The sequence below is a fragment of the Triticum urartu genome, chromosome 2A (genome assembly GCF_056163025.1).
Source record: "Triticum urartu cultivar PI428250 chromosome 2A, HENAU_Tu73, whole genome shotgun sequence".
NCBI lineage: Eukaryota > Viridiplantae > Streptophyta > Magnoliopsida > Poales > Poaceae > Triticum > Triticum urartu.
Genome location: NC_141874.1, coordinates 328,135,850 through 328,149,504, shown reverse-complemented (window position 1 = coordinate 328,149,504; position 13,655 = coordinate 328,135,850). Strand labels below are relative to the sequence as shown.

Genomic DNA, 13,655 nt, shown 5'->3' with positions numbered 1-13,655 from the left:
CACACGCACGGCGCAACATTTGGGTTTACTTAGTGCAATGTTTGGATGGCTGGATCGCATATGTGTGTCCACGGACACATAGCGTGTCTTTTTTCTTAACACAGTACAGATGCAAAAGCGCTCATACATATGCGCATACACTCACCCATATGAACGCGCACCCTACCCCTATGAGCTCCTTCGAGAGACTGAGCCGACATATCATTTTTAGATTTACGAAATCATTTAGATGCCTCGTCGTCGACGGGAACACTTTCTCCCACTGAAAACGCATTGCCAAAAGGCCTAAAATAAATCCAAGAATAATGCAAGCACATGCCCGAGATGCCCTGGGTGCACATAACAACTTTGGGTCCCTAAAAAAGAAAACTTTGGGTCCCATAAATTTTTTTGGGATAATTGAAATTGTGCCCTTAGTTGTGTCCCACTCGACTGATTTGCCCCTAATTTTGAAAAACATATGGTCTTGCCCAAGTGCTTTTGGTCCCCTTGTGTTTTTGCCCTTCTGTCCCAATTCCGTCTAGTCAAAGGCGTTTGACTGTTAGGGGGACTTTTTCCTGGACCTTTTTGCCCTCGCAGCTTAGTGCTTCCCCAGCCAACCATCACCACATCGGCTTGTCATGGCCCAGATCCGGCCCTCCCGGCCCGGTTCCTTCCTCTCTCCCATGGGTTCTCTCTCTCTCCCATAACTCCTCTCTCTCCCTCGGATGTGCAGAGCGCCGCCGCCACCCTTGGAGTTCGCCTCCGTCGCTGGATCTTCTACCCCGCCTCGGCCACATCCACATCCCCGCAGTGCCTCGCTGGTCCGGTCGCCGGAGCACCCGCACCTTTGCCTCTCTGCCTCGCAGCCACACCGGGAGCCCTGCATCGTGCGATGCCGTCAAGGTCGTCGTCCAGCTAGGTGGCCGGAGTGCCCGCGCCTCCTGCAGCCAAATCGGTCGGAGCCACCAAGACAAAGCAGATCGAGGGATCGACGGCGGCACTGATCCTGGGGCATGGGGGCGGCAACGTGATGCAGGGGAGGCCTGGATTGGTGCGAGGCATGGGGACGCGACAAAGACGGCGGATCCGGCGTGGGAGGCATCGGCTGGACTGGATCCGGCCGGATGGAGGTCGGGGAGGGACTGGTGGTCAGCGGTGGGGCATAGGGCGCCATGGCCAGGATGGAGGTCGGGGATGAGCCGGGTAGGAAGAAGATAGGAAGAGGGAAGGCTTTTTTATTTTGTATTTAATTGGGTCCCACATGTAAGTGTAACTTGTTTTTTCTTTGATTTTTCACTGAACTTGTAAGGAGGGGTAAAATGGTCCAGAAAAATGTTTCTCTAACAGTCAAACGTCTTTGACTGGACGGAATTGGGACGGAAGGACAAAAACACAAGGGGACCAAACACACTTGGGCAGGACCATGAGTTTTTCAAATTTAAGGGCAAATCAGTCAAGTGGGACACAACTAAAGGCACAATTTCAATTATCCCAGTTTTTTTTGTCCCCGATAACACACATACCACCACCACCCCCCCACCCCCCACCCCCAATCTTTTGTCACGTCCTTCTCCTTCCCCCTCAAAGCGAGAGCTCCGTATCGCCGGCCTCCCCCCCGATCCAATCCCAAAGATACCTTTTGCCCTCTTCTCTTGCGCGGCCCTTTCGCTACCATGGCGGCGGAAGGGGAGGACAAGAAGGATGCTAATTCCGTTGGAGGCGGCGGCGGCGGCGGCGAGAACACCCTGGAGGCGGCGGAGGAGGCGATTCTGCAGGCGGTAGGGCAAGAACCCGGTCAAGAATTGGAGGGCGAGGTGGAGGAGAGCGCAGATCGAGAGGGGAACGGCGACGACGCTGGGAAGGAAGATAGTGGGTGTAAAGATCTGGTCCTGGTAGAGGACCCTGTCCTGGTCGAGGATCCAGAGGAAGGTACCTGTACTTCTCTGGCGGTCGCATGCAAGAACTTGTTCCGTCCATCGTTAATCACGCAAGAAACTTTTCTGTGCTGTTATTTGGCTCTATTAGCTGACTGTTGGTAGTGTTCAACTGTAAGATGCAATAATACAATAGAAGTTCTATGGTGTTTTTGCGTAGGAATAGTTGCAGAAGAAACAGTATAGCTGGTTTCGGATGGTGCTAATTTTTAATTTAACAATTAACTATACAAAGGATGCTTTGTTGTACAAGGACAAATAGTGCCTCTTCAGTTTTCCACGCTGTATATATATAATACGTTGTTCATTTAACTACGCACATAGGGGTGCCTTTCTTTTTTGCTAGTTATTTTGGGATTTAGTTTTTTTTGTTTCTTTATGGCTGTTTGAAGAGAATTATTTAGTTGCTAAGAAGAAAGAAATGACATAAAGCTTGAGGGGTTTCTTGTTTGTCAGATATTTTTATTTTCCAGTTTATTGTCAGGCATGTTTTTTTTTTTTGCTTCCTGTCGTTCTTAACTCCTTTGCATTGTACATTGACTTACAATTTAGCAAGAAACTGTATGTTTTCAGGATTCCCCTACAAATCTGACGTCGGGTTCTTTAAGCATGGAAAATCTGATTTATTCATTGTTATGCTAGCTTTTCTTAATACTGACGATGCACAAAACATTAGATTTTGGGTTTACCATTGCTTCGCTGTCATTGTTGTCTTTATGTACAAGGCCGAGCTATGTAAGTGTCGAGTAGATTTCTGTACTGCACATAATACTTACTTGAGCCCATTAATTTGTTTGTATTTGTTTGGTTGACAGCGGTAGCAACTGCAGCACTTCAGGAAGAAATGAGAGCGCTTTTCGCGTCTGTCCCTGAAGGTGCTGGGGCATCATTTACTGCGATGCAGCTGCAGGAGCTAGAGCAGCAGTCTCGGGTATACCAGTATATGGCTGCCCGCGTGCCTGTGCCTACCCATCTCGTCTTCCCCATCTGGAAGAGTGTTACCGGTGCATCCTCTGAAGGCGCACAGAATTACCCTACATGTATGCCCTTGTAATCTGTGTCATCGTTGATATGTTCCTTGATGTCAGAATTTATTGAATATTTGGTAGATATCAGAAAATATTCATATTAGTTGATTGCGGTATCTAGGGCAGTGCAGTAAGGTCCTTGGATGTCATACCTAGTTGGTTTTATAGCAAATAAAAGCTCCAACGACATGCAATAGCTGTTGAAATGATGGGAATGATCAAGAACCCCCTGAAAAGTTGGACATTTCTTATTCATTTATTTTTCAGAGCTATTTGAGGCTTTCTAACTGATTTGTATTGCTGGACTGGGCAGTGATGGGATTGGCAACACTCTGCTTGGACTTCGGGAAGAGCCCAGAACCAGAACCAGGAAGGTGCCGGCGAACAGATGGAAAAAAGTGGCGATGCTGGAGAAAAACAATCCCAAACGAGAAATATTGTGAACGCCATATGCATCGTGGTCGCAAGCGTCCTGTACAGGTTATTGTTGAGGATGACGAGCCTGATTCCGCATCAGGGTCAAAATCGTCATCTGGCAAAGTCACTGAAGGAGGCAAGAAGACTGACGACAAGAGTTCAAGTAGCAAGAAGCTTGCAGTGGCAGCACCAGCTGCTGTGGAGTTTACATGATTGATGATGCAGCATTTGGAAGGTGCAAGAAGAGCGTAACCGCCATGGCAATTAGAGTTCCGTTATTGTAATCCTCAAAAGACTTTAGTGTTGTCTAGCTATAACCTCATTAAGCAAGCAAAATGTCTTGTCGGAAGAAGCCACAAAAACCCCTGTTTAGCTGTCACTGAATCTTTCAGTTTAGGTGTATAGTTTGAATTAGCTTGGTCGTGCTTTCGGCCTTTGGGCAGGTGATGCGGCATAATTGGATAAGTCTTCCCTCACTGATAAGTCGCATTGTGACTCAAGAAACTGGTGGATGAATCTGCAGAGAGTAGATACTATTTGTTGTGTGCTTTTATTGGCCTTCACAATTGTGTTGTTTGTCAGTTGCATAACAATTGGAAGATCCATACAATTTTAGACCCTATGGAGATTCAGTTATGAGAATACATATCTTTAGTTTCAACATGCTATTTGTTAATGTAAGTTCTAACAACCTGAGGTGCTCTGATATGATTTGAATGCATGTGTGATGTAATGATGTGCTAATGGATACTGCTAAGGATGTTTTGATGCTTCCACTGATTGGTATTTGGTCTATCATTGGATAATGTCTGGGTACTAATCAAATGGCGGTGGAGCCATTTGAATTTCAGTTTGCATGGTTGAATTCCTCGGAGGCTTTCTTATACTTAATAATCAAATGATATGATATCACTCTTTTTCTTAGATTGATCGCTAGAGTTAATGGAATCATCAGGATCTATTTTTATGCCCGGTACTAGTTGATTCCCAGGTAATGAAGCCTGATTTGATTTCCAAATGGCCGCGTGGGGCAAGACATGTGGTTGCATTGAAAGATTTCATTTTTATTCCAGAACCTTAGGCTCAATCTGTTAAGTACTCCCTCCGTCCCAAAAAACATGTCGTGATGTCATTTTTTCAGTTTAGTCCTTGTCGTTTTCTCGACCAAACTCGCGGTCCTCGTCCTTCCTCAGCCTTCTCCGACGCCGGCCGATTTGGTCGCCCCGCCCCCGCCGCCCCACGCCGCCTCCGCCTTGCTTCCCTCCCGCCTCCCCACACCGGCGCCTTGTTCCCCTCCCCTCCGACCGCCGCCTCGTTCCCCTACGCCCGCCGCCCGCGAAGGTTCAATTTTGGAGACCACCGTCTGCAATCCTCGCTCTCCTTCCGCCTGCGCTTGTCGTGAATCACCTCCTCACTGTCGACCATGAAGCTCGCCCCTTCATGGACGCCGTTGACCCGAGCACTGGGAAGCACGGGTGCCCCTTCTCCAATCCGCAGACGGTGCCTTCCACCAGCGGCGCTCCGTCCGACGGAGCCGTCCTTCCCCGAGGGTGGCGAGACGGAGCTGGCACTGCCCTTCGTCGACCCCCTCCTCGCCGTATGGCTGCCTCGCCGCCCAGCAGCCACCACCACTGTCCACCTGGCCGTCAACCTCATCCACTACTACAGAGCGAAGGTGAGGATGCTTGCCTGAATCCCCAAAATGTCAAAAATGAAAATTTTAGTACTGTACTCACATGTGAATCACTCCATTTTGGGCAATTTTTGTGGAATTTTGAAACATGTGTGTGTGGTGTAGGAAAAAGCTTAGACTTGCTCTTAGTGGATCAGAACATGCTGTTAGGAAGTCTAAGTTTACTCAAGGCCTTGTTGTTAATGCATCTTTAACTGAATTTACTCAAGGCCTTTTTAACTGAATTTCCCTTACTGCAAGTGCTCTTCAAGTCCCATTTGCTCCTTCGTAAACCCAAGGATTGCAACATAAAGATACTCCTACTTCTTCCTACTTCTTCCTTCTCCTCAGTTCTGAAAGTTCAGCTATCCTATCTACAATACCTAGCTACTGTCAGAACAGAACACTATATATCTATGGCTTCATTTTAGAAATTTAATTAGTGCATTTCTAAAATGGTAAACATTATGTTAGCACAAATATTCAGTTTTAATCCAAATTATTCAAATTAATCCAAATATTTTAAATTAATTCAAATAACTAAATTAATCCAAATCAATTCAAATTCCAAATAACCCAAATTCCAATATATTCCAACAAGGAGTTTATACAAGGATTAGACAAGGCATACACAAGGGCATGACATAAGGTCCTCTTTGTCCCCTCTTGACACAAGATTACACATGACATAAGGGAATCTTTGTCCCCTCTTGACACAAGATTACACAAGACATACACAAAGGAGCACCTGACTACATGACATAAGGGCCTCTTTGTCCCCTCTTGACTACATTCTTTTACTTTCTTTGGCCACTTCTTCCCTTCCCTTCCCTTTACTTTTCTTTCTTTTACCTTCTCTAGCTAATTCTTTCCTTTCATTTTCTTTTCCTATTGCAATTTCCATTTCTTCTATAACGGCCCTAGTATCAACAGCTACCCGGCTGTCGCAATATACACTGGTTATTTCCATTCCAGCATTCTGAACGCGATCCTTGTGCAAGTGGGGCAACTTATATTGATTTCCTCCTTTGTCTTTCATAACTTCAAACATAACTGCTTCTAATGTGATAAAGCTTTTGTGTAACTTGTCGGGATCGTAGTTCTCGAATTCCTCTTCCACACCCTGTACCAGTTCCTGGATGTTTGTAGGTGACCTACAGTCGGTTAGAGACTGGAGAGAGTTATGGAAGCAGATGTCCAAACAATTTAACTCAGGGCTATTTGGGGGCTATTGTAGCAATCGGATGTCAAGATCAGTTTGTTCCACAGCTTCTCGAAAAGCTACATCATTGGGAAGGACATGAGGCTTTGCATTATCCTGTTGGATGAATATTGTTGCTCCCTCATCATCGTCAGGCCACTTATCCTGAATTGTTGGGATAACCTTATTGATTAGATAATCTCTGCACACGGGCCTGGTTACTTTCACTGATGTCAACACTTTTGTCCCCTTTGTTCTGTTCTGACTTGTCCGCTTCGCCTCAGTCTCTTCGACGAATGCCCAAATGCTGATCTTCCCATCGAATGTTAGCTCCCCCTCATTGTTATATCGAGGCCTGGCAATAGCTGTTAGGAACATTACCTTCCCAATGCTGTGAGTGTTTGACATGGTGCGCTTTGGTTCAGGTTCTCCTGGAAGTACATAGTAACTATTCTTCACCCTCGTCATGTCAAACCACTTCTCATTGATGTGAACCATATTCGTCATTGGTTTGAACATAGCCCGAGAAGTTGAGGTCGAATTGTCATCGACCATGGACATACAAAATTTCAATCTCACAAGCTTGTTCTCTAGCTTGAGGTGAGGCTTCACGGTGCTTGTGATGCGGTTGAGCTCATTCAACTGGAACCTCTTATGTAGGGTCGATCGGGCCACACCTAGCGACCGTGCCAGAGATCGAATTGTTCTTCTTTTATTCAGTGGGATTGTTGAGGCCCTCTCTAGATTTAGCTCCTTTCTCTTTCGGCCAGATCTTCCCGGCTTATTGCTTGAGACATCTACTTCTTTGCCATCGGCAATTTGCCTTTTGGCATCTTCCCAGATTCTTTCAACAGATCGTACACTTATGTCCAACAGGTTTGAGACTAGCAGCTTGTCGTCTGGTTGAACAGACCCATCTCTGAGCTCGATTACCAGCAAGGCGAAGTAAACACCATGCCTCTCCTTATCTAATAATTCTCTTCTCTTCTCTTGAAGTATCCAATTCATAACTTCATCCTCTTCCTCTTGAGCTTCATCCTCTTTCCCTTCATCTTCTTGAGGCATCCAATTCATATCTTCATCGTCTTCCTCTTGAGGCATCAAGTTCAAATCCATAGCTACATTCTCTGCCACTTGAGGTTCCTCCTCTTGAGGCATCAAATTCAAATTAATACCTTCATCGTCTTCCTCTTGAGGCATCAAGTTCAAATCAATGGTTTCATGTTCTTCCTCTTGAGGCATCAAGTTCAAATCCATATTTATGTGTTCTTACCATCAATGACAAAAGATGAGTACACCATGGTACCATAACAAGAATATACACACACAAAATGAGTATGCAAGTCAAACAAGAAATAGGTGCCATGGCACCATTTCTAGTTTGGTTGCCATGGTACCCAACAAGAAATGGTGCCATGGGACCATTTCTACAAATGGCTACCATGGCACCATTTATAGAAAGGCTGCCATGGCAGCCAAACACTTTGCTCTAACCATAAGCCATTTTCTCTAGTTAGAGTAGTTCACATAATTTTACTCTAGTTAGAGTAGTTTTGCTGAATTTTACTTGCTCATAGTACCATGCCTATGGTAGAAAAGTGTCAAGAAAAATATACTCCTGTCAATAGAATCAAAACTGATTTATTACCTTTGCATATAAACTACTCCTAGTGAAACTACAACACATTCCAATCAATTTATGTTTGCTTATTTTTGTTTTTTCTCTCTACAGGAAATACTTTGGCATGGTACAGTTTGACCAACCACATGACTAAATGAGTTAACCTACTCCCTTTAGTCTGCATCAAGGTACAGATCTTTTAACTGAATTTTAACAGTCTGGTGATGTTTTCACTGACATCATTTGGGTTCCATCGGCAAGTGGGGATATACTATATGTTGTTACTCAGAAAATCGAATTTTGTGGAGATTGACCATCCTATATGGAAAACAGCTTGACTAGTTACAAGCCCTTGTGCGGGTGTCCATGTTCTGCCAAAAGTCTCCAACTCCTCTTGATTTCCTCCTAGATTTTGATTTCTGAAGTCAAACTAAAGCAACAATCTGTCTGCAACCAACCAACAAGCAAAAAAAAGAGAGATGACTCTGTTTTAACACTGTTGAAGTTTTAAGGCTGATCTTAGGAAGAATGTCTTAAGTTAAAAGATCTGTACCTACAGTTTAACTGAATCTCTCTAACCCACTACAGTACAGAATTACCTCACCGTAGCATGTGCTGATGGATGTTGGGTGATGCTACTGATTCAGTTAACAGTAAATCAATTTGACAAATTTCCAGGTAGCAATTTTACTATGATGGAATACCTTCTCTGATGATATTGTCTTTGAATTTTTAGGTAGCAATTCTTCAGATTGCAATTAGCAGTAGCAACAACAACACGGGTAGAGGATCAGCAGCATCAACACGGGCAGAGGAGCAGCAACAGTAGCACGGTCAGTTGGATCAGCAACACGGTCACGGGCAGAGGAGCAGCAGCATCAACACGGGCAGAGCAGCAGCAGCAGCAGCTCCACCGGCGACAAGGGAGAAGCAGAGGAGAAATAGTCGTGCAGGCACGTGGGCAGAGGAGAAGTAGTAGCACAACGGTGCATGGGAGCTTGAAGAGGACTCGCGGGAGATAGAGGAGGACGCGTGTGAGCTCCTATCCACCGGATCGTGGAGGCTGGTTCCGGCGATGCCCGTAGGGGATCACGGCGGGAGGGATCGTGGTGGCGCATGGGAGGCAGCTCAAGGTGGACTCGCGGGAGCTCGAGGAGGACTCGCGGGTAGCTCGAGGACGATGAGAGGGAGCTCCTGCTCCACCGGATCGTGGTGGGAAATTCCAGCGACGCCCACAAGTAGTCGTGGCGGGAGGGGATCGCGGCGGCGGCAGGTCAGGGCGGCGGTGGCGGAGCAGGTACTTGGCGACAGCAGCGACGTTGAAGGTACGTGGCGATGGAGGCACGACGACGGCGAAGCACTTCCTGATGGGTGACAAATCGCGCAGCTTGGCGGCGACAGCCCCTGGCGACGCACGGGCGACGACCGAGGAAGAAGACAGGGTGGAGGGACTTGTTTGTGACGGTTTTGAAACTATGAGGGCTTTTTTGCAAAATTAGCAACAAACTACATGCACGACATGTTTTTCGGGACGGAGGGAGTAAAAACAAAAGAGTTGCTTGTTAATTACGAAAAACCTGGTGAGAACTGTTACAAACATGTTGATTAGGCACATTTCAGTTGGCTCGATCTCAGGCTGTAAAATAGTAATGGGACATCAAGACTCTCCCAACACAACAAGCAACAATAGCATGAGGCACATGATAAACATGCCAATAGCAACAAGTATCTTCACCAAGCATGCAAATACACATAGGAGTAGTAAAATGGTGAATCATGGGTAAGTGCAAGCAAGGGTCACAATTGCATGGCAAAGACATAGAAATAGGCATAACATGCAAAGTGAACATGGTACGATGGGTATAAATGAACAAGTAGTATATAACCCATAGCCGTGTGAGAACCAAGTAGAAGAGATGCGCGTAGTCCTTGCGCAAAAGGAACGGTGATAAGGATAGTCCATGGGATCCCAAATCATCGTTGCTCTCAAGAGCTCGTTTCATCAACTCTTGGTACCGAGAGGTTGACGGGTATACGCGAGTACCTACACAAATCAAAGACAAAGGGAAAATTGTGTGTGCGTGGTATATGTACACATCATCCATCATGATGCACACGTGCAAATGTTGATTAGCACAAAATAGCCAATGCTCAAATAAGTGAGATGCATGATATAGAAACATGTCATCCATCATGATTGGTTTGTTGTTATGTATAGCATAATGGAGACTCAAATTATGTAATGCATCACAAGAAATATCTAGAGCATTGTTGTGCATGGAATGCATACGGTGCAAGCAAGAGAATCATGTAAAGTATGGAATGCATCAAAATCTCCTAATATATATGAGAAAACTATGTGGGTCTCCTCATGAGAATTAATGGAAACATCACATGGAGAATATTGACAACATCCAAAACAATGCATATTTGGTTCTATGTGATCATGGCATGGCATAGTAGATGAATCATGCAAATCATGTAAATGAAGCATGACGATATCATCACATGAAAAACAAAAGCAATGACCATCATCTCGTCATCTATGCCATAAGTGCAAATGAGATTTATGTTAATGGGGCATGCATAGCTACTATGTTGAGATTGAAATGATGCAATATGGGAGATCTCACTCATAGCATATGACAAGTTCAAAGGATTTTCAAACATGATGTGACCAATAGAATTTTCACATGATATCCTATGGAGCATAGCATCACAACTAGGCAAATCAACATGATCATCATCATATTCATCATAAATTGGTAAGTCATGACATGAAGAATTCGCACTAGCATGAAGCATGGGAATAGGTGGATCAACATCATGCAAGCAATCATTGGTGAGCTAGTCCACTAGTGGGACAAGAGAAGCACCATCACCTATATTACCTTTAGAGCATCGCTCATGTGTTGTAGGTGAGGTGTGGAAGACCTAGGCGTGATCATCTTCATCTCGATGGAACCATGTGGGGGGTGCATCATCGTCCACCATGACCATTGTCGTCTCCATTGGAGGTATGGACTCGCCGAGGATAGACATGTCGTCATGTAGGAGACCTAGCACCAAAGAAGAAAACACACTAGGAGTAGAGGTTATGCTGTTAGAAATCATAGTGGCCTCACATGCCGTGTCAACTACCTCACTCACTAAGTGTTGTGGCTCACTCACTCCGTCTTGGATGCTCTCACTCGTGTGGTTGGTGGAGTCACTCAAATGGCTCTCAACCTCACATAGGGTGTGTGGCATGCTCTCATGTGTTGGGCTAGTGATGGTCGCACTCATCCTCTCATAGGAAATGCACTCAATGTCACATATGATGGAGTCACTCATCTCACTCATGGGGTGGTGGCTCTCCTTACATGTCAATTGTGTCATCTCATGATATGTGGGTGTTGGAGAGATGTAGGTGCAAATGTCTCCATGGTCAATCATGTCGTAGTCGTGGCTATGGATGAAGGCCGAAGATGGCACATCATCACTCTCCTCGAAGACCAAATATAAGGTCTCATGTGCGGTCTCGTAGCTTGACAAAGAGCATGAGTCCAATATGTGCGCCGTCTTCATGTTGTTGAAGAGGTTCATGCTCATCGCCGTGGTTGAAGGGGATGGCCCTTACTTGATCTTCTTGTCACCGACTTGTTGTTGGAGGCCCATATGATGTGGCACCTCATAGCTCGTCCCCATGACCGAAAGGAATGTCCCATGCTCGGCCATCTTCCTTGGGGGGCTTCCGAAGATGGAAGTGTCGCCCTCGCTCGTAGGTGGTCGCCTTGTACTTGATGATGTCGATGCAGGCGAATTCACAAGAAGTAGGCGAAGATGCCGCACGTCCAAAGGTGAAGATGCCTTGATAGCACCTAGCGAAGATGCCGAAGTGGTTGTTGTAGAGTAGCTCTGTCTTGGTGGTGCTCGTCTCGCGGTCTTCTCTTATGCTCATGAAGGTTGGCCTTGACGTGAAGTAGGGCTTGTTGGGACTTGTGCATTTGCGCTTGGTGAGCATCGTCATGATGATGTTGGCGTTGTCGCACTTGAGCTCGTAGTAGATGTCGTTCGTCGTTGTCATGCACATGTTGCTTGGAGGTGACTTGCTGTTCATGACGGTCTGGATCACGAACATGATGGTGGTCGCCATGGAGATGTGGACGTGAACGACTTGCGCTTGCATCATTTTTGCACTACGAAGACTTGTGACTTGAACGTCGCCGCCTTGAGGATGATGAAGGGGAAGAACGGTTGATCAACAATGTCCGAATCTCCTCCATCCTTGCATCTTGCTCCTCCTTTTGTGCGGAAAGTGATAGAGGCGAAGGTGTCCCGATGTTTCGGTGAGATGGTGGCTATCGTTTCTGTGGGAGTCGGCCTTGACAATCCGACTACGAATGTGCGAGACGTTGCGCCTTAGCAATCGCTAAACCAACTTCCAAGGGGTTATTGACCATGCCGGAGCACGATCAACCTGACCACGAGGGTTTGTTTCCTGCGAGCAAACGAAGAACAAGCAAGAAACTAAGATTGCAATCTGGATATCGCGAATATAAGATGACAGATTTATTGATCAAGGTGGGGTTCTGTGACGTCTTGGTCTGGTCGTTGGACACAAACAAAGTACGCGAAGTTGCAGCTATGGCGAACTTTTAATCTAAACAAAACCCAAAGTCTAAACGACGCCCTAAGGGTTGTATATATGGAGGAAGAGGGGTGGGGGGATTTCATGGCCCTTGGAGGAGGGGTCCGAAACCAACCCTAACTCTTGTTTCCCCACATATACGGACTCTAAAAACAGCCTATACTTAAGTATTTAGAAAATACATGGGCCTGGCCCAATAATAAGGTGGCGCAGCACCTAAAATAGCCTCTGAACGAAATTTATGAAGTGGCATCTTGTATATTTCGTCCAAGGCTTCATGCACTCCTTATGATGGCTTCAAAGTCCTGAAATCATCTCCATGCTTGAACTTGTTCCAAGGTTCATCTTTCTTGTCCAAGCTAGGCCCTTCATTTGTAAGCAAAACAAATGTATCCAATTTAGGCAGCATCATATTCTCATGAACATTAGAATCGTTACCAAGAAACAAAAGTACCTGATAATTCAATTGGCGTGCGCGAGATCTAGTAATTGGTCTAGTATGTATAGCAGCAGGGGCTGTGGGTGTAACAATGGTATTGATGTCCTCATCATCCTCCCCTTCTTAAAATGAAGTCGTCCTCGACGAAAGTTCATCGTCCTCACCCAAATAAGGCTTCAAATCTGCAGTGTTAAAAGTGGGACTAACCCCAAAATCTACATGCAGCTCAAGTTTATAAGCATTATCATTTATTTTCTCTAACACCTTAAAAGGACCATCAGCACGTGGCATTAGCTTTGATTTGCGCAAATTAGGAAATCTATCCATACGCAAATGTAACCAAACAAGATCTCTAGGTGCAAACACAACATTTTTTCTACCCTCATCTCCAACAAGTTTATATTTAGCATTCATACGCTCAATGTTTTCCTTAGTTAACTTATGCATTTTTAAAATCAATTCAGCACGTTTGTTAGCATCAAAATTAACCTTCTCCGAAGATGGAAGAGGCAACAAATCAATAGGTGCACGAGGTAGGAAACCATACACAATTTCAAAAGGGCACATCTTAGTAGTAGAATGCAATGAACGATTATAAGCAAAATCAATATGAGGCGAGCATTCTTCCCACATTTTCTTGTTATTCTTCAAAACAGCCCTAAGCATAGTAGACAATGTTCTATTAACTACTTCAGTTTGTCCATCAGTTTGGGGGTGACAAGTAGTACTAA

At 45.3% G+C, this 13,655-nt stretch overlaps 1 protein-coding gene and 2 pseudogenes across 1 annotated transcript; 2 read left to right on the top strand and 1 right to left on the bottom strand.

Moving 5' to 3' along the window:
* The first annotated feature begins 1,526 nt into the window (after window positions 1–1,526).
* On the top strand, window positions 1,527–4,022 carry LOC125539969 (growth-regulating factor 11). The gene is made up of 3 exons (XM_048703523.2): window positions 1,527–1,911; window positions 2,732–2,956; window positions 3,258–4,022. The coding sequence occupies exons 1-3, from the start codon at window positions 1,656–1,658 to the stop codon at window positions 3,572–3,574; spliced, it is 798 nt and encodes a 265-aa protein (XP_048559480.1). The 5' UTR covers window positions 1,527–1,655; the 3' UTR covers window positions 3,575–4,022.
* Window positions 4,023–4,479: 457 nt separating this feature from the next.
* On the top strand, window positions 4,480–5,248 carry LOC147984990 (uncharacterized; annotated as a pseudogene).
* Window positions 5,249–5,820: 572 nt separating this feature from the next.
* Window positions 5,821–7,960, bottom strand: LOC147984989 (uncharacterized; annotated as a pseudogene).
* Window positions 7,961–13,655: the final 5,695 nt, after the last annotated feature.

Excerpts from the sequence above, each read along its gene's own strand:
- LOC125539969 (XM_048703523.2), top strand. The coding sequence starts at position 1,656 with ATGGCGGCGGAAGGGGAGGACAAGAAGGATGCTAATTCCGTTGGAGGC. Across the intron at positions 1,912-2,731 it reads GGTCGAGGATCCAGAGGAAG|CGGTAGCAACTGCAGCACTT; the intron begins GTACCTGTACTT and ends TTTGGTTGACAG. Across the intron at positions 2,957-3,257 it reads CGCACAGAATTACCCTACAT|TGATGGGATTGGCAACACTC; the intron begins GTATGCCCTTGT and ends TGGACTGGGCAG.